We start from the raw sequence: 26,910 nt of genomic DNA, 5'->3' as shown, positions 1-26,910 counted from the left end.
ATTCTTCTGGATTATTTAAGGACAAATGTTGGGCTTCACTCAGTCCAAAGCACTTCTTTACTGTATTTGAAGGGTTTTTTTTTTCTTTTGGTCTATTTACTTATATCTCCAGTTTCACTTTCTAGATAGGAGGCATCTGTGTGGTTTAAACTTTATTCTAATATTCCCAATTGCTAGACCAGGTTCTGCTTGATTCTAGATTTTGTGACCGACTAGACCCTTTTTTTACCTGAATTGTCTGGCCTTGTCTGATACCATGCTCCAAGCTTTCGCTGAGTCGGGTGCTGGCTGCCTGCATGTTGCTCTGGCCCTCTCTCCTGCTGTGCTACCAGACTGCTTCACACTTCATCATCTACTTATACTATCTTGTCTTTGCTTAGAGCTTCTGCAGGATTCTGGCAGCCTTTTTTTTTTTTTAAATTGTATAATCCTAGAGAGGATAGAATGATTTTCTTTGGTTTTATTTGTAACTGTTCCTTCTGGTGAATCTTTAGAGATTTACTGGGGTATTAGTAGGGGATCTGGGCTAATCTAGGCTGTAACACTTTGCCATCTCCCCCAGGTTTATCTATCAGTACCAATTTATTTTTTTTAATGTAGGGCTTTAACTAAGAAGGGAATTAATCCTAATTATTGATACAGGAAGAAGGAAGATAGGGTAACATTAGTAATTTTCTCTTTAAGACAATGTTTTCTTTTTAGCAAAGAAGCTTATAGTGTCTAACCATTGGGGAGAGCATGATGGAAACAGGGTCTTTTTATTTGCTTTTATTGTTGTTGTTGTTGTTTCTAACCTAAGGAAATATCAAAGAATAGAGATATTTAGGGATTGGCCATTCAGTGCTTTACCTGAAATTTGTAAACTAATTTTCTAAGATAGCTAACTAATTAGTGAGAAATGGTCACTTGTAAGAGGAAACCAAGCTAGTAAATTCAGTTTGATTCAATTCAAGAAATGTTTATCCTTGTTTCATTAAAGCACATACTATTTAAAAGGCATAGTACTAGATGTATGTGTGTGTGTGTGTGTGTGTGTGTGTATATGTGTGTGTTCAGTCTTTTGTTTTTTCAGTCATAACTGACTCTTCATGACCCCTTTTTGGGTCTTGTTGGCAAAAATACAGGAATGGTTTGCCATTTCCTTCTCCAGCTCATTTTACAGATGACAAACTGAGGCAAAGACGGTTAAGTGACTTGCCCACGGTCACATAGTTAGTAAATATCTGAAGCCAGATATAAACCCAGGTCTTCCTGACTCCAGGCCCAACACACTATTCGTTGCATACCTAGCTGCCCCATAGTACTGGTAGTTAGGCATATAAAGATGAAATCAGACACAGTTCTTGCTCTCAAGGTATTTACAAGCTAATATTAAGTATAAATTGATATTAAATATTTATAAACTATTATTAAATTCATAATTATTGCATTTAAAGAGCCCTTCAGATGACTGTGGATAAATAGGCATAAGGCTTGCAGGTTTTCAACATCTGATCCAGCATCAGACACTAGCGTGTGAACTTTGGCAAGTCTCTTAATCTCTATTTGCCTCAGTTTCTTCTTCCTGTAAAATGACTTTAATATTAGCACCTACCTCACTGTGTTGCTATGAGGATCAAATAAGACTTTGTAGCACATTTAACACAGTGGCCTGGCATATAGTAGGTGATTATTAAATGCCTGTTCCCTTTCTTCCCCCAGCACCTTCACCCCCATTGCTTTTAGAAAAAGTAAAAGCTTTCCTGAAATTAAAAGTAATGTCAAAATTATATTTAGCAACCAAAGAGCACTAGATCTGTTATCAGGAATCAGGAATTTTAATCCCAGCTCTGCCCCTAACCAGAAGTGTGGCCTTGAGCCTCTCAAGCAAGCTCCCTGGATCTTGTTTTCACCCCTTTAGAGGAGTGTGACTAGATCTTTATATCCTCTTCTAGCACTATGATTTTATAATAGCTGAGCTGAATGTAGTTCTTTATATATTTTAAATTATATTCTGCATCATCTCAACAAATTTGTAAGAAAAAAATAGTAATTAGATCTATGTGATGATTTGGACTATCTTTTAAAGAGCCTTATATTTTTATAGAAAGGAGCACAGTTGGGTGAATTCTTATACTATTTTCTCTTCTCTCAATTATCCACACCTAAGGGGAATCTCTGAAATAGCCTCACTTACTCATTGAGGTACTGAGGTTTATTTAGGTAGGGTTTGCTACTGTTGTTGTATGCATAAATTCTAGGGGAGAATCAGCTTCTGTAGGGCTGGCTAGTCTTCCATTGTCAAGCCTCTATGTGTAGGCAAATGCTATGCAATCTATATTTTATATTCAAGGATACTTTTGATAATAGAGCTTTTGAATTTGTGGGTGAGGAGACCAGTCCTTGACTATATTAATGGAATTTTAAAGTAGTATGAAGGTGTCATTCGTATTTTGCAATATTAATATGTAATTATTATGTTATCATTTACATAACTATTGGTTGGGGAATAATAATGCAGTTTGGGAATATAATGCTAAACTAAAGTAGTTTTTTTAAGGTCCACCTTGTATTTTTAGCATATTCAGTGTGTCAGATTTGAAGCTGCAGTTTTTAATGGGTACATCTGGAATCCATCTTCTTAGAAAGAATGTTCTCCAAGATTAAATTATATGGGCTGAGAGAAGGTTATATTTCTGTAGAACTTAAAGATGGAACTGAAGATTTTTATGAGAGGTCACCAAAGGGGAATGCAAAGGCTGTTCAGTCATGACTTTATAATGTCACATCAAGCCCTACACCTGTCTGGAAATTAACAGCTCTGTCATTCTCTTTGCAAAAGAAAAAAAAAAAGAAAAAAGGAAGAAAAACTCTCAACCCGTAATAGAAAGAAATAGCAGAAAAGTGAAAAGGATTCAAAGTTAAAAATTAATAGTGAAATATGTTTAAATGTGAAATATATTTAAAACTATGACATTCTGGTTGTAAGATTTCAAAATGCAAAATAAAAGAGAAAAACAGATCTATGAAAGTAAGCGCACAAAGGCAAAGAATGTGTGAATCAGTTACCTAGAGGGAAAAGGCCATAGCCTTATCATATCCTGAAGTAAAAAGAAGGTAACATCATCAAATGTTATTGTAGAAAGAGGTGTTTCTTGCCTAATATCTGAAGTAGCTATATACATGGATCAGTTTTCCTTCAGAATAATGCAATACTTTTATTGACTGACATATACTGTCTTGGTAGCAGCTATTTACCTGTTAACGTATTATTCATAAGCAGAATTTTACAAACTTGAATTGTGTTGTGTTGGTTTGTTTCTGCAAATATGTGTCTCAATATGAAGGTACAGTTTATCACTTCTCCACAAACAGATGAGAAACATGCTTTATCTTCAGTCTTCTGGAATTGTGATTAGCATTGCAGAGTTATTAGGTTTTTCAAAATCGTCACAGTGTTGTGGTCAACATAGAAATTATTCTTCTGGTTCTGTTCTCTCTGCATTAGTTGATACAAGTCTCTGGGTTTCTCTACATAAATCCCTTTCCTCATTTCTTATGCTTCAATAATATTCCATTACATTTAAATACCATCATTTGATGGGTGCCCATGGTGTCTCCATTTCTTTGTTATAAAAGAAAGTGCTTCTATATTTTTGTACAGATGCATCTTCTACTTTTTCATTTAATCTTTTTTTTTTTTTGGTGGCGGTGGTAAAAGCCTAGTTGTGGTATTTCTGGTTTTTAGGGTTTGCATATCTTCTTAAATTTGGAGTTATAATTCCTAATTGCTCTCCAAAATGGTTCATCTCTTTGCAGCTTCCACAACAGTGCATCAATGTGTTATCCTCCAAACAGCCCATCTTAACAATAGTTCTTTCCCTTTATTTCATCTTTGCCAAAATGATGGATGTAAATTAGAACATGGTTGTTTTAGTTTGCACTTTTTTAACCAGCCTTTGTTTGATCCATTTTGTCTCAGGGCTTTCCTGTCTTTTTCCCAGTGCCCTTTGAAAAGACAAGGAACAGGGAAAAGAAATAGGTAGGAAAGGTTCCTATATCTTTTTGCACAACTCTAGCAAAATACATATAATCCATAGATCCTTGCATGAGACAGTATCTAGCTTTAACATTCCTTAAATACAGTTTGGGGCCTATGAAATTAATGTGTCCTTTGTTATTAATTTTGTGAGTTTGAACATCTATTTTCCCTATATTTTAAGCCATGGTACAGAAATTGTAACCTTATTCTTGTACACTATCTTTCTCATCCAGCTGTTCTTTCTAATTAATCAGTTGTTCTTTTCTCATCCTTTGCCTGTAGTTGACAACATTGAGTAAAATACAATATGTACTTCTGTTGTCTTTAGTTGATGCCCCCCCCCCAAAAAAAAAAACTTCATTATTGGAAGAAAACAGTTTGAGCAGAATTCTCTACCTTCAGTTTCTTGTTCATGCATTTGGCATTGTTGGTAATACTTGATAGATTTTTCCTCATAGCATTATTTGTGCCCACATAAATCACTGAAAGTGGGTAATTGTTTTCTATTTGATTTGATAAGTCTTGGGAGGTTCTCTGTTATGTCTTGGATATATGCCTCAGAGAAAACAATAGACTTTTCTTTTGTGGTTATCAGGTCAACAAATAGCTAACTGTCTCAATATCCTAAAGTAGGGAATCAGCAACTAGTACATCTCTTCAGTTCTTTGTCTGGCCTTGACTAGATGATCTCCCACTTGACTGCTTATGCCACTCTTCTCTGTGAGAGCATCTTACTCCCTCCACTTGAAGAAGACTTTCAAATCTTTTTTTTTTTAGCTTTAAGTGCACAATTATAATTTTATTCCTTTTTCTTTCTCTGTGTAACATTTTTCAACTTTCCAACATCCTAATCAAATTCAGGTCTTCCTTTGACCATCCCAGATCCATTATTTTTCCATAGATGATGCCTCACTTCTGTTTTATTGAAGAACAATTCATTGTCCCTAACAACTTGGAATGTGGAGAGATATTCTTTAAGCTCCCTTACTTTCTCCTCCCATAGAGAACTCAGTCAATACAAATAGTAGTCAGCTGGCTATGGCAGAAGTACAAGCATTGCATACCTAATGCAAAGGCATTAGGCATTTTTCCTTTAATTCAAAGATCTCCACTTCACCTGCCCTTCATACTGGTTGAAAAGTTCAGCCTTGTTAAAAAAAAAAAAAAAAAAGAAAGAAAATCTATTTCTCAGTGTTTTTACTTTTCTTTTTTTTCCTATTAGTGTCATATCAGGTGTTATAATGCTACATTCTGTCTCATGTGGCAGGACCTACTAATTGTCTGTGATATGATACATTTGAGCACTTTGTTAATGCTTTATAGTCACTTATCACCTTTTAATAACTTGACTATTCTATTTAATTTCATTGTCTTACTCTTATCACTCCAGTTCCCTTCATATTAACCTCCTGTTTTCTCAATTTGTCACATCCACCAAACCACTTTGTCAATTTGCTTTAGCTTTCAGTTTTTCCACTTACCTTTTCTTAATCTTCTCTGTAAATGCTTATGGCTTTTCTCTCTGATTCTTTTGAATTTTTCCACTGCAGGCCCTATTCTTCCATCTTCTTAAATTCTTTTACATTCTTTTTAATCCGCATTGATACTACTCCCCATTCAATCCAGAAACTGAACATGGACCAATATTTGGGTCTGACAATGTCCTTATCCATCTTATTCAGCTCATTCTCCACTTCAATAAACTTTTCCTGTAGAAAAAAGAGATAGAAATGAAGCAGTAGAAATAGTAGGGGAAGCAAGAACAGGAAGAACAAAGAAGGCTCAACAATTAAGTGGCAAAATGCAAAAACAGCATGGACCATTAGAACCAAACTAAGGCACATTCTGAAGTCCTGACTCCAGAGAGGGGTGGTGGAGGATAGAAGAAGGTACAAAACTATGGTAGTGAAAAAAATGTTAAATGATAAAAAGTATGCTTTTTCTTCACACCTAACCAAAAAAAAAATCAGTTAACATGGAAAGTTAAAGCTGATAAGGAAATTAAAGAGAATACTGATGCTGAAATTAAATTTTGTGTTTCTAATGTTGCTAAAGCCATGATATGAATAGACATAGGGAAGATAATTATATTATTAAGGACAATCTAGGAAAAAAAGTTGTCACCATTTGAGCTAATAATTATTTTAATGGAAAGTCATTCTTACCATGATCAGGTAGAGGGCATGCTATTATATATAAAAATGGCCAATGATAAGAAACTGATATGAGGAATCTGCGATATTCCTTCTTAGTACATAGCACAGTGCTTTGCACATGTTTGTAGCAGGTGGGCAGTATAAGTTTTTGTGACTGACTGAAAAGAAAGCAACCTTCAGAGTCCTATGGACCATATAAATTCATGCCAATATCATAAACCATCCACACATAATATACAGTCCAATAATGATGTTCATAGTTATGATTCTCAGTAATCCAGAAGATGTTAAATGTTTTCTAGTTTATTATACTCCATAATACCTGGGAATCTGTACTATATTTTCAAAATACTTCCATCAAGTATGGTTGAAACAACATTTAGAAAGATCATTACAATTTACAAAGTACTTTTATATAAATTTTCTCATTTAAAATTTTAGCAACTCAGGTAAGCTGGACAGCTATTATCCCTTATTTTAAATATCAGGGAACTGAAGTTCAAAAAGGTTTAGTGGTTTGCCCAAGGTTGCCTAGTTTGATGAGTGGCAGAATTGGGATGAGAATCCATGTCTCCTGACTACTAGTTCAAGGATATCTGTATCATATCATGCTGCCTAGATGTAAATAACATTTAGGTATTTAGAATATATAATTTGTCATCTTTATGAAGTAACTGAAATGTTTATGTATAAGCCAAGTGTCAGACCTTATCCTCTGACAGACAAACTGGATTGCTACCACAGAGTCTCTCTTTGGCATGTTGTACCATCATCCATATTTAAAAACTTTGAGAGAGTTGCACATTTCTAAGTGTATTCACCAAAATATAATACATTTATTCACAGCTGAATTGAATGGTACAACAGCAACAACAAATCATAATCTGTATTTCCTGTCAGTTCAGTTTCATTTCCCTTTCTCTTAGGGTCATTTTTTCATTGATCTGTTCCAATCACTCACAAATCTAAGAGGCAAAGTTTCTTTGTAACCAAAGTGGAGGGTTGGAAATAGTAGTGAAGGCATTATCAATGTCTCTGCTCAGATAACTAGCCATCTTTATTAATAAACCATTCTTGGTTTCTTTCCAGTGAGGAAGTTTCCTCACTTTTCTATTTACTTCCAAGGCCTAGGATAAGCTTCTGGCCTTCTTCTTTCTTCCTAACAGAACCTTGCTTCAGTGTCCCTGTGCCATGTATTTTCAACCAATGGTATTCTGGGAAATATAGCCTGTTACCTTTGACATTTTCTGTAGCTACTCCTCACTTGCATGTGCCCTCCTCTTACTTTTCTCCACCTCTTACAACGGGATGAAATAAAAGAAAAGAAAGAGGAAGGAAAGCTTTCCATACCTTCCTACTCCATTGTATCATATCACACTTTATCAATGGGTCCTCTCATAGGAAAGAGGATGTACATGTATCACTGAAGTTTCCTTCAATTCAAGAGTTTATGTTCTAAGAAATTAATGTGTCCTCCTTTATTAACTTTGTAAGTTAGAAAATCTGTAAAAGGGGTTTATATTAAAAGTGGAGTACTGTACATTTGCAAAGATTAGGATCGTAGATTTATAGTTTAAAGGGACCTTAAAGCTCATCTAGTCCAATCCCTTTATTATACAGATTAGGAACTGAAGCCTAAACATGTTAAGTGACTTACTCAAGGTCATACAAATACTAAGTACCAGAACCATTATTTTGACATTACATTAAATGTTTTCTATGATTGCGACTCAGATGTACTCAGTATAGAAGTGAAAGAATATGTTGGTGATCTGGCCTCCCATTCCCAATGGAATAAATAGAATAAAATTTAAGAACTTGAGATGTATGTTTTTTGTTATTGGAGTTCAATTTCCTACATTTTCCCTAGGCATATTTGTTATGTCAGGCAACATTTCAATTTATTCACAGTGAGAAAATGAAAAAAAAAAGGAATTAGTGGATGTGGAAGAAAGATCCTCTCCTGCTTCCTTAGTTGACTAAGTCACTGGGGGAAAGAGAAAATTTTCAATGATGCTATTTTGTTCTTTGTTCAATGATGCTGTTTTGTTTCAATGATGCTATTGAAGCCAATCAAATCAAAACCTATTCAAGCTGTCAATTGACTTATCTTTAATTTCTTTTACTCTTCCCATAAGCATTTTGCAATTGAAAAGTTTTGAGCACCAAAGTATTTTGGTCTGGTCCATTTTTTTGTGCTTTGAGAAAGGCAAAAAAAGTAGATGTCCCAAGAATGCTGGAATGCCACAATTGTCCATAACAAGAAAGAACAATTAGCAAATTCAGGAGTTATTCTCTGTTTACATTCCAAACAAACAAGTTAATTGCTTGTTTCTAAACCCAACTTCTTTTGCCTGGATTACAATCCATTAGAGACCATCAATCAGCTCTGTCAAACTCATTAAAACACATCCTAGAAAAAGACTTTTTAAAAATAAAATAAATTTATAAGTGATTAGTACAAAGTACTAATGTTGGCTTCAAAAATTCACTTTTTAAAACTTCTTACAATGGTCCAGAATTTTGCTGTTAGATTTACTTTCAAAAACATATATTGAACACTTATATAGAACTGGGTTCAGAGATGAAAGGAAAACACAGATTTGAGGCATCAACCTTAGAAAGCTCTTACTTTTAGAATGGAATAAGGATTGAGAAATTAGTGACATTGAAGTGGGGGAAGGGGTTTCCTCTCCTTTGGTGATCCATTAATGTTGCCCTTAACAAAGGATAAAGTATGCATCTTGTTTGTTTGTTTTTAATTTGGAAGAGGCCTGATTTTAAAATCTAAAGTATTAGAGGAAAGATGTTAGTTCTCTAATGCATTGATGAAGGCAATTTGAAAAAGTATTTCCCTTGCTGGTTGGAAAAAAAAAAGAAACTACTGCGAGAGTAAATGATTAAACCCTCAGTGTATATCTTCATTGGCCACTAACAATTAGTTTGCACAGTAGCAATAATAACAAATTCTTTCTTTAGAAAAATTCTGGACCAATTTTTATTGGTGCAAATCAGTTTATTCTTATGCCTACCACACTCATCCTTTCCCTCCCTTACCTACTCTCCCTCCCCTCCATCCCTTCCTCTAACCAAGGAAAAAAGTGATGAGCAAGCTTGTTTTAAATAGAGTCAGCAAAGTCCATTATGAGGATTGTATTTTCCAGAGATTACCTGGGATTAGACTTTCTTTTGTCCTATTGCTCCTGTCTATTTCCTGGTCCCTTTCATCCAGCCAGCCTGAAGCTCTGAAAAGGAAAAAGGAAGTAAGTGACATTGCTCAGGATGTATGTAGAGTAGACACCAGGATCTAAGAGATTCCCTGGTTTGTGATTTGGAGCTAAGAGCATTAGGGGTGATTTAAAGTGCTGCTCTGAGACAGAGTGGTGTGAAGGTGGATGGAGGTGGCTGCATAAACTATGAAAGAGAAAATTCTCTTTCTTTGCCTTTTGGATAAAGCAAGAACTAGTTAGTTCTTGTTGGTCTGCATCTAGAGAAATGAAAACTTCCTAGATTTCTATATAATCTGCCATATAAGAAAATCATAAAAAAACTGCTTTCTAAGCCAAAGCAAAATAGAAAGTTTTTCAATTACTTAAATCATTCTAGAAAACCTATTTTGAGGTTTTCAGAAGAAAAATTAATCCATATTAATCTGAAATATCCTGTTTCTCTGAGCAAACATTCTAATTGCTTAATTAAATTTCTTCTATTTGTTTAGACCAGGTCGAGGTAGAAAACTTGCTTTTTCAATTTCATATTTTGATTGCTTAAAACACAAATCTCATGTCTTTTCCTAGAAATGTTATTGCCACTGGTTTCTAAAAAAACAAGAAATTTATTTCTGCAAACATTAATTAAATGGTAACCATGTACATGACAAGGTTTCTTAAACATAATAAATTCCTTTCAACAAACATTTAATGTCAACTGTACGTATGTATGTAGGTTCTAGAGGTACACAACAGAGTCATAGCCCTCAAGAAGCCTACATTCTAAAAGAGAACATCAGAAACAAAGAAGCATTATATGGGAGGTAGAATGTGATAAAAGCAAATGTCTAGCCAGTGTTAAGATAAATTGCAAGAAAGAGATCACTTTTGACTCAAGTCAATGTTAGGAGAAATTGCAGGAAAAAGATCACTTTCAATTTGGAGGAATTGAAGAAAGCTTCTGGGAGAAGTGTCACGGAAGTTTTTAACAAGTAGGAATATGGAAAAAGGGTTATTCTTTCCATGAATGGTAGACAGCCTACATGAATTGTACAGAGGTAGTGATGCGGTCTAGAGGTTAGGGGTCCTGGCACCCCAAAATCACGATACCTGGGTCCTGCCCAAAAGAATTCGACCCAAGCCTTATTGCAGCCAAAAACAAGGTTTATTGAAGATTTGCCATATTAGTTAAACTCTTAAGGAATCTGAGCATCTATGTGCTATTGGCTAGATTCTAAGACTCTGAGCATCTTAATGGAGACAAGATGGACCTTATATACAGAAAGACCCTGGGAGAGTGGCCAAGTAGTCCATGAGGTAATAGAATTCTCAAGGGTGGGAAATGGAGCCTAGGTGGGACCAAGGGTGGGAAATGGCCTGGGGCCATAGGGAGGCAAGACAATAGAGGGGAGATTGGGTGTAGCCACAGTGAAACACCAGTTGATAGGACCATAGCTGCCAGAGATTTGGCCATGTGGGTAAGTACAGAGTCCATGAGGTAATAGAATTACTAAGGGTGGGAAATGGAGCCTAAGTGGGACTAAGGGTGGGAAGTGGTCTGGGGCCATAGGGAAGCACCAGTTGATGGGACTATAGCCTCAGGGGAACTCCAGAGACTTGGCCATGTGGGAAAGTCCAGGGTTTTTTCTTCCTGGGGCTCAGATTCCAACTCCATCATTCCCCCCTCAAACAAATAGGAACCCAAATTCTTTTGGGGTAAGGGGCAAAGGTCTTGGATTATGAAACCACTTCCTGCTGGCAAGGGGCGTAGAGTTGTCCCTGCCTCGAGGGGGTCCCAAAGAGGAGGTTGACTGGAACTGAGCACAGGCTGCATCCAGGGAACGATGTGGGGACATTGGCTGGTACTCGCTGTTTGCTACCAACTGTAGGTGAATGGCTCATAGTCTGGAAGACACAAATCTGAAAGAAAAGACTGCAGGGCCCAGATTTAGGGCCCAACTTTGAGAGGATAAAACATCCTTAGCTCTGTTTGGATTCAGATAATTCAATTTTCCAACCATGCAGTATCAAATCCACCTCATAGCAGATGGTAGATTATTGATTATCAATTTATTATAACCCATAAGACAACTCAAAATAAAATCCTATGAGCTTTTACCTCAAACAGAAGGTTTTACTAATCGCAGCTTAGGAAACTTTTCCAGGATTTACATCTCAAACTTAAATTTGTTCTGGTGTAAAAAACCAATCATTAGAGATTTCTATACAAAACCCAAACAAGTTTTTTTTTTTCAAGTTTACACATTAAAACAATAACCTACAATAACCAAATTATTTTAGCGGTAACCAAATTATGACAAGTTGCTTGACATAATTCCTTGGTGTCAAAAAATTTAGCCCCCCAAATTCACCATCAGGTTCCTTCCCAGCAAAAGGGCAGGGCAAGAGGAGAGCATAAAAAGGGAGTGTTTAAACAACAGATCCTCAAGTAGGCAAGCGAGAGGGTATGTCCCTTCAATGCCCATGACCTGACAGGTAGAGGGGCAAGTAGGGCCAGGATAGAACAGAGAACATAACCAAGATAAAGTGTGTACCCTTACCTTTGATTTAGCCCAGGGCTCAGTGAGAGAGATGGAGAAAGTGGGAGTGCTACCAAACCACAGGCTCCCTTCTCATTCCCAATCTTGAGAAGACTGGAGGATGGGGTATTAAGGGGTGACTCCACCACTTTTCCAACCTTGAGGACAATCCTTCCTCCAGTGTCCCTCCTGGTCACATCTTGGACACAGTCCCAGAGGCATTGGTCGTGGGGGCTCCCTCTGGGGGGGTGCCCTAGAGGGGCATTCTTTGGACCAGCGGGCCTCCTTGTGGCCCTCACTGCCCGAGTTGACGGGCTTCCTCTGAGGAGATGGGCTTCCTCTGAGGAGATGCCCTGGTGGGGCACTTCTTGGATCAGTGACCCTCCTGGTGGCATTGCAAGTAGGTTTTCCCACTGCCAGAGTTGCCAGGAGCACCTTTGAGTCTTTTCCAGACTATGGCAGCAGCCAAGAAATGAGTATGTTCTCTGTCTCTAGCCCTTTCCCTTCTTTTTCTTTTTTCTGTTGTTACTAAATCTCTGTTGTTAAAAACTCCAAAGGCCATCTCCAGTGATTGGGCCTGAGGTGTTTGGGGTCCCATTGCCAATTTCTGCAGGTTTCTCCTAATATCTGGGGCAGACTGATTAATGAAATACATGCTAAGGATTGTTGCCCCTTCTATGGAGTTGAGATCTAAATTCGTATACTTTTTAAAAGCTTCTACTAGCCTGTCTTGGAAAAGGGCAGGGTTTTCCTTCTCTCCCTGAGTAATTTCCTTAATTTTTTGAAAATTTACTTGCTTTTGAAATGCAGTTCTTAGTCCTTCTAACAGGCAAATTACCATGTGGTCTCTTTTTGCCCTATCCTCACTCTTCTGATAATCCCATCCTGGGTCAGTAGTGGGAACAGCAGCTGTTCCTGAGGGGTATTTTGTGGGGTCATCGGTAGCAAAACAATCCCCAAATTTTTGGGCCTGTTCCCAGATTCTCCTCTTCTCTTCAGTGGTACAACAGGTAGAGAAGAGGATATGCAAATCACCCCAAGAAAGCTCGAATTGTAGGGACATATCCCTAAAGCCCTCAGTAAACTTAGTGGGATCTTCTGAGTATCACCCCAGTTTTTATTTTCTGATTGATATCTGAGATGGAGAATGGAACATGCACCCTAATTGTCCCATTACAGGAGGCAGGAGCTTCCCTTAGAGGAAAGAGTCCTGAAGGCTCTGTGGGAACAGGGGCTGGGGAGGACACTGGAGGAGGGGGAGGGGTCGAGGGAGGAGCTGGGGCTGAGGCCAAGGTCTGGGTGGTCTTTGCCTCAGGGTGAAGGGCCTGGGGAGGACGTGTGGCCAAAACCTGAGCAGGGGTTGCCTCCTGAGCAGGGGTCTGAGGAGAAATTGCAGGGTGGGAAGGAGGTTGGGTTGGAGGAAAAGGGGGGGAAAAGCAAGGGAAAGAGGGGTTAGGCAAGGAAGGAGGGGGATGGGAAACAGGGGGGACCGAGGGAAAATGGGGAGAATAGGGAGGGGTTAGGGACTGGGGAGATGCTATAGCCCTGGGAGCCATAAAGAGGGTCATCCAAAAAGTCTAATTGATCCCCATTCCCTATTTGTGGGGTGGCTCTAGCTATGAGCATCCTACAATCTTTTCTGAGAATGGGGTCCAGAGAAAGTTCAACAAAAGTCATTATGTAGGCAATCTCCACCCATTTTCCTTCTCTGCTACAATACTGTTTTAACTCTGAGAGCATATTTTGCTGTAATGGCCCCAAAACGGGCCATGCCTCATAATTTTCTAGGTGATACTGAGGCCAAATGGTATTGCAAAAGAACACCAGCCTTGTCTTTTGTAGTTCTTTAGAGAAACTACATTTTTCCCAATTTCGTAAAATACAGCCCAAAGGCGAATCTTCAGGAATTGAAGAGGATTGATCCTTTGCGGGTGTGGGGACTGGAAGTCCCTCCTTCCTTAAAAAAAGATTTAGGAATAAGACTTGGGAAACAGACAAAAAAGTCAAAAACCCAAAGAAGTACGTTAAGTTTTCCCAAGTCCCTGGCGCTGAGAGAATTGAGAGGATTGGGCCCACGATTCTGCCCACGTCCATGGTCTTGAACAGAACCACTGGACCAAGAGCCTGAGAGCATCAGGCTGACTTCAAGACAACCTCGTAGCTGTCTGACCAAATGGGACCTGAGAGGTCAGGCCCGAAAAGCACTTCCAAGCCAAACCTTCCTAGTTGCTTGGAAATCCACCCAATTAAAGGGTAAAAAAAAAGGGATTAGAGGAAGAGGGGAGACATAATTACCTTCCAGTCCCAGCTGGTGAAGAGCTTGGTATAGGCAGGTTTTCCCAGTGCAGAGAACCATATGATGCGGTCTAGATGTTAGGGGTCCCGGCACCGCAAAATCACAATACCTGAGTGCTGCCCGAAAGAATTCAACCCAAGCCTTCTTGCAGCCAAAAACAAGGTTTATTGAAGATTCGCCATATTAGTTAAACTCTTAAGGAATCTGAGCATCTATGGGCTATTGGCTAGATTCTAAGAATATGAGCATCTTAATGGAGACAAGATGGACCTTATATACAGAAAGACCCTGGGAGAGTGGCCAAGTAGTCCATGAGGTAATAGAATTCCCAAGGGTGGGAAATGGAGCCCAGGTGGGACCAAGGGTGGGAAGTGGTCTGGTGCCATAGGGAGGCACCAGTTGATGGGACTATAGCCTCAGGGGAATGCCAGAGATTTGGCCATGTGGGAAAGTACAGGTTTTTTCCTTTCTGGGGCTCAGATTCCAACCCTATCAGGGCCAGAGTTTTTTCCTTTCTGGGGCTCAGATTCCAACCCCATCAGTAGGAGCCTCTTATTCCTAGAAAGCACTTTTAGATTTTTTTAAATATTATTTTGAAGTTTTTTAAGAGTTACTTTAAAGCCAACTGTGTGTCCTGATTCTCCCAACTTCCACTCAGCTAATTAGTCATCCTTCAAAGCAAATTCAAGTCTTAACTCTTTAGTGAAGACCTTTTGACCACATTGGTACAATGATTTTTTCTTTTCTAAATTCATTTATTGTTGTCTGTACTGCCTTGTGTTGTTACTTAGTTATTAACTATTTCATGCCTTGGCTCTCCAGTTAGATTGTAAATTCCTTGAAGTGCAGAATATAAGTTTTCTTTCCACAATACTGGGCACAAGGTAGTATTCAATAAATATTCATTAAATTCGTTTAAAGATTAAGAACATGCAGAATAAGTTATGAAAAAATACAGTGAGGAGATTTGGCTAATGACATAATTCTGAATTGACAATTCTTTCAGCAGTTGCTATTGGACAACTGTGATACAGGATTAGTGAATTATCCAGAAAGCTTACCTTTTTCCTCATAGTATAATTTAAAACAGCCCATAATCTAATGTTTGAATTTTGTGAGTATGAAGTAAATAAAGAAGATTTTGGGAACTGTTCCCAGGAGTAATGAGTCAAGTATGAAATAAAAATCACTGTTTTATTGCTTAAAAAATATTCATGGCACTGGGCAAGTTTGTCTCTGTCTCTCTACAATATAAATTTCTCAGTATTTTTTCATGTTTCTGAAATAAAATATTTTTGAGGATATGTAAATTCTCTTTATATAGTGAGCATTGTGCATGTGAATGTGTATGTATGTATGTGTTTAAATAGCTATGGCAGGGGAGAAAATGCATTTTTTTATAGCAGAAAGAATAGTGGACCAGAAAGCAGAACTATGTTCATATAATTTAGAACTATCTAATTAAGTTCCATTCATAAAACCTGTTTTCATATTATGTCTCTGATACTTAGTTGTGTGATCCTGGAAAAGTTATTTAACTTCTGTGGCCTACAGGCAACACTAGGACTAACCTACTAAGTTGTGATCTGCTTTGGTGGAACAAGTTCTCATACCTGGGATTTCTTCATAACCAAATCATGCCATCACCTGTCTTGTAGTGTTGTCATTTAGCTCTCACTCCCTCCCTGTATTTCTCTCTCTGATATATATGTATTTATTTTATATTTTTATATACATACATACACTATCCAATGGTGGGGAACCTGTGGCTTCAATGCCACATGTGGCCCTCTAGGTCCTTAAGTATGGCCCTTTGACTGGCTCCACTTGAGGACCTAGAGGACCACATGCAGCCTTGAGGCCGCACATTCCTCATCCCCCCACCCCCGCACTACGCCTATATCCCCAATGAGAAGGCAGCCAACATAGCAAAAAATTATGATCTTTAGTTGGGGCAAGGAAGTGCAACTGGGGTTCCATGGAGCAGCAAGTGCTGGGGACTGGACATGGGGTTCGTATAAAGTATGTGAGACTGAGGAAGAGGGACAGTAGGGGCTAGCTGGGTTGGGATATTCTATGATTTCACTTGGTAAATTGTTTTGCATAACTGCTGAAAGTCTATAGAGAAAGTTTGGGATTGGGGAGGGGAGAGTTTAGGACATTTGCAAAATTCTCAGAGGCTGGTAGTGATTATGTCTGGTCAGTCTCAGGCAATTCAAGGGTCTGGAATGGGGACAAGGTTAGCTTCAGTCTGCTGTGTTTGACACTTATATAATGGGTGTCCCCAAAATCTTGGTGAATTTTCAAATTTTAATAGACTAAAACTTTCCTAAGACTTTTGGGACACCCTGGAAATACAAATATACATTCAAAAATAGAGAAAGAAAAGTAAGCAGACATGTCACATATGTGTATTCTGTATTCCAGTTGGGTCTAAAGGATGTTACATAGAATTTATAATGTACAATATCCCATATGTCTACATTATAATAAAAATGTAGCACAAGTTTTAGCGTTGTAAAGCACCTTAGAGATCATTTACTTTTATTCATTTGTTTTATATATAAGAAAATTTTAGCCCAGAAAATTTGAGTCATTCCCACAAATATTTATTGGGATGCCCTGACCTGTAACAGAGTTGTGTGTACAGAGCTGTTTATGTGGACTGGTGAGACAATATAGTGTAGAAAATAGAGAGCTGCCTCCCAAAATAGCAAGATCTGAGTCCAGGTTCTACCTCTGACACATTGTATGACCTTGTGCAAATCACTTAACCTCTCAGTAGTCTAAGGTTTTCAAAATGTAGTGCACAGACACCTGGTGTCCCCATGGATCCTTTGGGGAGAGGTCTACGGGGTCAAAACTATTTTTATGATAACATTAAGATGTTATTTCCCTATCAAAATGCCCCCTTTTTCAACTACGTATTTGTGTCAGACTGGGTTTTCTTTATATTAGTCATGAAAAACAGTATGTACAAGCAGACATGAGGAGCTAGTTGTCTTCTTTTAAGTCAAACATTAAAGAAGTTTGCATCTTAATATAGGTCTAATCCGTATTCCTATTCAATATCATAACCTTACACTAGGGATGATATAGGGATAGATAAGGGGATTTGTCATATGAAGTTTAAAATCAGCCGCACTTGAGGACCTAGAGGGACACATGCTGTCTTGAGGCTGCAGATTCCCCACCCCTAGTATAGGGGATGCTGGCACTTCAATCAAACCATAGATATTGATAGACAAGGCTATAGAGAGATAAGAGACAGTGTGTATTGTGAATCTCTATGTGTGCCTGTGTGTGAATGTGTATGTGTGATATTGAATTAAGAAAACTCTTAGCTAAATTTTTGGTATTATTGGAAGCCTATAATTTAATTATTTGTCAGATAAAGGTCCGGGCCAGTCATAGGCAAAATCGGAAAACACATTTTTTTTGTTTTGTTTTCCTCTCAAGCTATTATTCATTAAATTATAGAACATTGGAGTGGAAAGAGATTTTGGAAATCATTCTCCACAAAGCTGCCATAATGATATTCCTAAAGCATAGATCTAACCATGTTACTTGGCTGCTCAAGATGCTTCAGGGTCTCCCTATCAGTTCTATGATAAAAAAGGATCAAGAATTATAGTTGTAAAGAACCTCAAATGTCATCTTAACCAAGCACCTCATTTTACAGATGTGGAAATAGATACCCAGATAGGTGAAACAACTTGTCCAAAATGATAAGAACTAGTATCTGAACCAGTCTTCTGACTCCAAATTGCTCATTCATTCCACTGCATCATTGCTCCTTTATTTGACCTCTAAATTCCTTTAAAATCTAGTTTAAACCTACTTTTCTAGTCAGATTTTTTTGTGTGTAACATTACACTGCTGGCCTCTGCTATCTCCTATAACTGGAATGGTATCCCTTTACACCTTGGCCTCTTGGCATTGCTAGCTTACTTTAGGACTCAGCTCAAAGTCCATTTCCTACATGAGGCCTTTTTGATTGCCATAAATTATTTCTACACAAATAAAGGAATAAACTAATGAATCAATAAGCAGATAAACAAATAGGTAAGCTAATTAGTAAATTAATAAATAAAAGTTGCCCTGCATTCACAGAGTCCCAGAAAATTTCAATGATTTTCTTAAATTTACACAGCTAATAAATAGCAAAACTGTGACTAGAAACTGGCTTTCCTCATTCTCAGTCTTGTTCTTTCCATTGTCCTTTTCCATGAACTTTTCCCCAATCTGGCATCCAGTGTTTTCTTGCCTTCTTTCTGTTCATCAAAATTTATTCTCAAAGCCTTTATTCATATTAATGTATTAAATGACTGATGATAATTTAGTGTTAGATGTATCTCAGTTGCGAAACTGATTGAAGCATTATGGCAGTGGAGTTTCAGATATCAGTCAGAAGGTTGGGGAAGTCATAGATAAAGGATAACTATATCCACAAAGTAGCCTTAGTGTTAGGTTGAAGATTGACATTCTTGGGAGGAAGCCTGGTGATATGGTGGACGGAGTACTAGATTTGTTGACTGAAAAACCTAAGTTTGGCAGCTAGGTGGTGCAATGGATAGAGCACCAACCCTGGAGTCAGGAGGACTTGAGTTCAAATCTGATCTCAGACACATAACACTCATGAGCTGTGTGACTCCAGGCAAGTCACTTAAACCCAATTGCCTCACTAAAAACAAAAAAAACAAACCTGAGTTCTAATTCTTTCTTACACTTGTTAGCTGTGTAATCCTAGACAAATCACTTTGACTCTTCTCAGCTTTGGTTTCTTCATCTTTAAAATGACAACTATAAAAACATCTACTTCTCAAGTTTTTTTATGAGAATAATCAGAATTAACATATAAAGTGCTAAGGATAATAATATCTAGCATTTACATAGCTCGTTAAGTTTTACAAAACACTTTACAAATATTATCTTATTTGGTCCTTACAACAATCCTTTGAGGTAGGTGTTATTATCCCTATTTTACTGATGAGGAAATTGAGCAAGTCAGTGATTTGACTAGGGTCACATGGCTAAAAACTATCTAAGTAGGATTTGAACTCAGATCTTTGTGACTCTGGGCTCAGTGCTGTGTCCATTGAACCACTTGCTATTGCTGTTGGTACTTCCTACCAGCTGCTCTGCTTCCATTTGACTCCTTGAACAGCATGTTTTCCTCAGAATAAGCTCCTCACCAAAAGTCTCATTGTCATGGAGATTGCTTCAGCTTTGGTAGTTCAATATCTGCTCTTTTCCAGCAGTTACCTCACCCTTCTGATGGAGGGCTGAAGGGCAGAACCCTCCCAAAGCTACCTTATCGAGGACTCAGAATTCCAGCCAGCTCTTCATTTCCCACCAGCTGCTGTGCTTGGTTTTGACTGTATAGTCTTTCCCCATTAGATTGTAAACCATATGAGGGCAGGAACTTTTTCTTCCTCTTATTTGTATCCCTAGAACTTAGTAAAGTGCTTGGCACATAGCAGGTACTTAATAAATATTTATTGATTATTGACTGTTATTGTTGTTCCTGGGTCTGAAGTCACTGACAAAGCAAGATATAGAAAAAAAAAAATAAACAGTCTGGGAATCCACTCTTTATTGTGTAGTTTCTGGGCCTCTACTTACTTCTCATTAGTGACTAAATTTTATTTTCTCTTTGTACTTGATTTGTTTTCTTGATATGTCTTAGATTTCTTTTGTTTTGACATGTTTGCTTTTGTTAATTTTCAGAGAACATGCAGACAATGAAGTGCCAATAAAGAGGGAAATCAGGAGGAAAAAGAGAGCAAATTAAGTGAAAAGGGAAAGAAACAAATCTTATGTGTAGATAATGGAAAAACCTGAGAAAGTAAAAAAAAAGTCTTGTTTGAATAATAATTATTATAGCTAGCACTTACGTAGCACTTTAAAGTTTGCAGAGGGCTTTACATGAGTCACCTCATTTGATCTTCATAACAGTCCTGGAAAGGAGGTTCTTTTATTATACCCATTTTACAGGTAAGGAAACCAAGGCCAAGAGAGGTTAAATGACATACCCAGGGTCACATAGCTAACTAAGCAAGCCAGGGAGAGTAATTTAAATTCAGGCAGATCTTTCTGATTCCACGCCTCTCAGAGTATCCACTTTTGGTCTTGGTTGTGCCCTGAAACTACAAAAGAGTATATTTTCTATGCTAAGAGCAAATGTTTTAATTTTTTATTTTATCTGAATTTTATTGTCTTGGGAAACATTTCATAAGGAATATGGCATATTGTAAAAAGTGCTCAATTTGGAATCAGCAGACCTATGTTTAAATCCTGGTTCTTCTACTTAATATTTGTGTGACCTTGGGCAATTCACTGAATCTCCCTGGGCCTCAGTTTCCTTTTCTGTAAGATAAGGAGATTGGGCAAGATGACCTTTAAGATCCCTATCAGCTCTAAATCTGATGAATCTTAGGCAAAATGTCCAATAAATGTGACAACGCTGTTTTGTCAGCATAAGTAATCACCATCTTCCTATTTGACAACTTGGAAAAATCACCAACATGCTGAGGTTTCTTTGTCCAGGGGCTGGGAAGAAAAAAAATCTTTTGTAATCTCTCTCAAAAACTGCATAAGCTCTTAGGCCTCATTCCTCACCCTCTTTAAATGCTGAGGCAGTACAATAGAAACAAGAAGCTTAAAAAAAAAGTAACTGTGACAAAAACAACAAAAGACTTTGCTTTAGAAATGAATTGCTTTTTGATAACGTTTCAAAAATGGTCAAAAGTCTCTTTACCCGGTTGTTTAGAGTCACAATGTTAATTAATACGTGTCATACACATACACACATACACACAAAACACATATACATATATTCATACACATATATACCCTCGTACACATACTTGTATACACATGCATATATATTCATAACTATTTTGTAGGCACTGTTCCAGGTACCCAATCCACTACTAACACTAACCAGAGTTGAACACAATCACCAAGGGGGTAGAAAATAGATATCCTTTCCCTTCTTTTTTACTGGTGATTAACATACTGAACTTTACCTCATTATATTAGCAATTCTGATGGTTTCCAGACTTAGGACAATCTGAATATAAATTTGGTTTTCAGAACAACAATTTAGAGACCTTTTCAGAATTGTTTTTCATCTGGAGCTAAATGGGCACCTCTTTGGAGAGGTCTGCCAGGAGTTGGAGTTTCTGGCTGGCAAGTGGGGAAACTACCTAATGATTTTTCCATTGATTCGTGTTCCCGTTTCTTTTACAGTAATGGCTATAAGAAAGAATTTGTCACTTTTCTCTGGTTGTAAACAAAGACTTTTTCTTACTCACCTAAAAATCTAAATGAAAAAGTTTTGTTCTCATTTTCTTTATTGTACGTGTTCGAAATTATTCCCAGGCGTTGTGTGTATTTAAATGAATAAATTATATGTATGTTGATAGATAGATAGATAGATAGATAGATATTTTAAGTTTGTAACCTAAAGGATAGCTATCTATACCTATATCTATATCTCATCTACATTTATATCTCTTTGTCAAGAGAAAGTTTTATGTACCAAGTTCCTTGAATGTCAAAAACAAAACCCTTAAAATAAAAGAATAAACATGGGACCTGCTTTTTTTTTCTTTTGTATTTATCATCAATATCCTGGTTGTATTTCAGAGCTCTGGGATTTAAATAGGACATCAATCTTTCATAGCCCTTTTGGATTTCTCGACCTCCATGTGATGTTGCTGGATGAATACCAAGAACGACTGTTTGTGGGAGGCAGGGATCTGGTGTATTCCCTCAACCTGGATCGAGTCAGTGAAGGCTATAGAGAGGTATGGCAATATCAAGCTCTATTTTTAGAGGAAAAAAATGCATGAGTTTATTTTGTATACTATCAGGTAGCTAGTTGGTACGTGGATAGAATGCTGGATTTGGAGCCAGGAAGAGCTGAGTTCGGATCCAACTTCAGATACTTACTAGCTATGTGGCCCTGAGAAGGTCACTTCACCTGTTTACCTCAGTTTCCTCATCTGTAAAATAAGGATAATATCACCTACGTTCTAGCATTGTTGTAAGGATCAAATGACGTATTTTTTAATAGATAAATAGTATTTTATGTTTTCCAATTACACATAAAGATAGTTTTCAACATTCATTTTTATAAGATTTTGAGTTCCAAATTTTTCTTCCTCCCTCCCTTCCCTCCCCTCTCCCCAAGATGGCAAGCAATCTGAAATAGGTTATACATGTTCAGTCATGTTAAACATAATTCCACATTAGTCATGTTGTGAAAGAAAAATCAGAACAAAAGGAAAAAGCCATGAGAAAGGAAAAGGAAAAAAAAAACAAGAAAAAGTGAAAATATTACGCTTCAATCTATATTCAGACTACATAGTTCTTTCTCTGGATATGGGTAACATTTTCCATTATGACTCTTGGAATTGTCTTGCATCATTGTATTGCTGAGAAGAGCTGAGTCTATCATAATTGATCATCACACAATATTGCTGTTACTGTGTACAATGTTCTCCTGGTTCTGCTCACTAACTCAGCATCGGTTCACATAAATCTTACCAGGTTTTTCAGAAACTTGCCTGTTCAACTTTTCTTATAGCATAGTAGTATTCCATTGCATTCATATACCACAACTTGTTCATCCATTTCCCAATTGATGGACATTCCCTTAATTTCCAATTCTTTACCACCACAAAAGGAGCTGCTGTAAATATTTTTGTACATATAGGTCCTTTTCCTTTTTTATGATCCAAATGAGATATTTCTAAAGCACTTGACAAACCTTAAAGCACTATATTCATGCTAAGTCTTATTATTATTCTTTTGTCATATTTATGCTCTTTGGGAAATAATTATTTTATGAAATAAACTGTTAGCCAACAATAATCAACATTTAAGATGATTTTGGAAAACATCTCAAATGAATTTTCAGCAAATCCTTGTCCCATTTGTATCCCCAGCAGGCTTCTAACTCCTACATTTGGCATTCTCTTTGTATGACATCCCTCCTTATTACCACACCCTCTGTCCTGAGACTTATGTGTAGAACATGTTGAATTATTATCAGCCTCACTGGATTTTTTCAATGTCAATAGATGGTTTAATGACATCTAAAGAAATGTGAATATGAGACCTCAGCATTAACCCTGTATCAATGCCTGACTTACATTGGTTAGTCTCTGGACGGACTTGGAAGATTTGAATCCTAAATCAAAATTGGTAAAGGGCTCAGGGAACTGACAACAAAATACAACAATTTTATGAGAAAGACTGTTAACAGTAAGGAAAATGTTAGTTTAAAAATGATTTATTTAAATTTTAATTTATGAAATAAAATAAACATTTCCATAACATAGTATATTAAAATTGATTGCACAATAGATAGTATGTTTATTATGTACAACTTGCTATTCCTTTTAAATATATAATAAAGTTATTATGTAAATTCCTTTTTTCCCTTTTTTTCTTCCCTCCCCTCCACCCTAGAGATGGCTACCATTAGACACACACACACACATACACACACACACCCACACACGTATATGTGTGTGTATATATAAAATCATTCTATGCATACTTCTATTTACCAGTTCTTTTTCTGCATGCAGATAGTATCTTTCTTCATATGTCCTTTTTAGTTAATTTGGGTATTTATCATAGTCAAAATGATTTATTTGCTCAAAGTTGTTCTTAAAGCAATATTGCTGTTATTGTATATAATAATCTCTTGGTTTTGCTCATTTTGCTCTTCGTTATTTCGTGTAAGTTTTTCTAAGATCATTGAACTTATCATTTCTTATGGCACAGCTGTATTTCATCACAACTATAACATACCACAACTAATAGATTATATCTACACTTACAGAGTGTAGAATTGAACTGAAAATCTTGAAAATTTATGCCATGAAAACACTTTGCTATACAATATGGAGATAAGTTGAGTGATTTTTTTTCAGTTATATGTGCATCCTCATCTATAATTATCCATTTCCTTTTTTAGCATCTCCAGTCTCTTTCCCTCAGTAGCTTCTCTCAATAGCTATCCTGGTTCTGGGACAAGTTAAAATTCATCTAACCTGTCACATCTATTTAGCTGCAGACCATGTGGCATATCCCATTCAGTCATTTACCAGGAAACTAGAGTCTATCCAATGTGACCATGTTACTATCTTTCCTACTCCTATCTCCTCTCCCTCCCCAACTACTTTTTGCTTCTTACTTTAGGAACAGTAATCATTTTAATGATACCATTGGGGGAATTAAAAAAAAAAGTATTACCAACAATAGCCCTATGGCTGCATTTACAATCCCTGTAACTCACTGGACAAAACCACTTTCTTGACCCTACTACTTTATGCATATTGTATCTTCCTATTAGAGTGTAAACTCCTTGAATTCAGTAGAGCTGCTTTATTTTCACATTTCATCCTAGCACCAAGGAGAATAGTCAACACTTATTTTTTTTAATTCATGAATTGACTTCTTCCCTCAAACATGCTCATATCTCTTCTATTGTTAAAGAAAAAAAAATCCCCACTCTTAGAAACTTGATATTCATTATAATAAAAACCCAAACTCTTTATTTATTCTTTTCCCCACAAAGTTGCTTGAGTGTTCTATTGATATGTATGGCTTACATTTCTCCTCATCCATTCCCTTTTTAGTCCCTGCAATCATGCTTCCACCTTCACTTCTCAAATGAAACTGCTTTCTTAAAGATATTTATAAATTCCTTCTAACCTACTTCAGTTGCTTTTCCACCATCTTCTTTGATCTCGCTGAGGTATTGAATATTATTGGCCACCATCCTTGAAATTACCTCTCTCTCTCTCTCTCTCTCTGTGTCTCTCTGTCTCTCTGTCTCTGTGTCTCTCTCTCACTCTCCTCCCCTTCTCCCTCCCTTTTCCTCCTTCCCTCCCCCCATTTCCTCCTTTTTTTGGATTGCCTTCTATCTCTGAGATTCATTCTTTTCAGAAATCTTATTCTAATCTTAACTGTGAATCTTTCCAAGAACTCTCCTTTGTTCCTCTGCACTTTTTACAATTAGACCTTTGATGAACTTATCCACTATTTTGTTTTCAGTCATCCCCCTCTATGTTAATGCCTCCCATATCAACATTTCCAACCTGAACTCTTACCTCTGCCCATCACATATTTTTGAATTATCTCATGTACATCCCAATTTGAATGTTTATTGCTACTACAAACTAAACGTGTTTAAAATAGAACTCTTGGTAACTCCTTACTGGCACCCCTTTCCAACTATTATAGTTTATGTCACTAGTATCATAATTCCCCTAGAATCATTGAATCTCTGAATTCAAAGAAATCTCAAAAGCTATCTAGTTCAACCTAACCATGAGCATGAGTTCTCTCTGACATCCTTGAGAGTCGTCAAGAATTTCCACTAAGACCTCTAGTGAGAGGAACCATTACCTTCTGTCAAAACCCCTTACTTCTCCCCACCAATAGAATGTAGACTCTTCTGGGGCACAGACTGTGCCATTTTTAAACTTTTGTATTTCCCATATATATCATAGGGTCTTGCACATATTTGGTGCTGAATGAAATTGAAAAGCATTGTATGTTGTTGAGAGAATATAATTATTTTGCCTAAAAAGAAAATTTTGACATTATCAAATTTTCTACTTCTTGACGACTTGACTCATTTTCAGCAATATAACCATTGATTTCGAGTTGAGTCCTTTACTTCCTTGTGCAAATTAGGAAGCTCATGATAGCTTGTACTTTTATCTTTACTTAGATAAATGACTTCTGTAAATAGCTTTCTTGCAAAATTATCCAAGTTCCCAGAGTTAATGTGAGAATTCTTTGAATTATAGATATATTTTTTTTCAAAAGAATGTACATGAATTGTTCTTCAGCTCCATTACTTAAGTGGACTTGAGATTTCATTAAAAGAAATATTCTTTTAATTTGTGCAAATAGCATCCCATTGGTACTTTATCTTGCATGGTCCTTGTTTATGTTCTCTCATAGAGCCTCCTGAGAACATATGTCCAATGTGCTAAAATCCCATCCCTAGATCTTTTAATAGGGTCTTGGGTATCATAATACCATTGGGTAATAGGGTATCATTATAGTACTTGGGTTGCCTTCACTCTTTTGAACATATTCCACATCTGTCAATATTCAAACTCCTTTCTTTTAATAATGAATCTTAACTTTTAAGTTTCAATAAAAATGTTTGAAAATTGTTGTGAGTAGAAAACATTTTTCTATATGCTTTTTATTATAATTGTTTTTATACCTTTCATAATTTCAAAAAAGTTTCTACAAAGGGCTACAAAATTGTATTAAGTTATTGGAGCAAGATCAGATTCCCTAAAAGGTCAGCAGGTTCCCAACAGGGGAGGCAGAGTTTTCTTTATACTGTTTAAGCAAATTCCTTTCTGTTTCATAACTAGAGGGATTTGTCTTGGCTTTAAATCTGAACAACATGAAGTTAATCTGTGTACATGCATAAAATTAATTAGTCATAAGTATTTATACAGTGAATTGAATGATTTATAGAAAATTTAAGTAAATTGAGCGTAGTAAGAATACTCTTGAGAAAAGTAGCAAAATAGCTTGAATGGCTTTAAAATACATTTAGATTTCAAAGGGTATATATAACTGAAAATGAAGTATGCCTAACTCACCTAGTAATTGTTTTGAAGGGTTTCTATTG

General features: G+C 36.8%; 1 protein-coding gene across 2 annotated transcripts in view; it reads left to right on the top strand.

Annotated features, from left to right (window-relative positions):
* Positions 1–26,910, top strand: part of SEMA3E (semaphorin 3E) — a 336,651-nt gene that overhangs the window by 161,263 nt on the left and 148,478 nt on the right. For both annotated transcript variants that reach the window (XM_027838711.1, XM_027838710.1), the window contains one exon: positions 21,876–22,036. In XM_027838711.1, coding sequence (XP_027694512.1) covers positions 21,876–22,036 — 161 coding nt within the window. The remainder of the gene's footprint in view (positions 1–21,875; positions 22,037–26,910) is intronic.

This window comes from Vombatus ursinus, unplaced genomic scaffold (assembly GCF_900497805.2).
Source record: "Vombatus ursinus unplaced genomic scaffold, bare-nosed wombat genome assembly UNPS02014830.1, whole genome shotgun sequence".
NCBI lineage: Eukaryota > Metazoa > Chordata > Mammalia > Diprotodontia > Vombatidae > Vombatus > Vombatus ursinus.
This window is presented reverse-complemented; position numbering and strand designations above follow the sequence as displayed.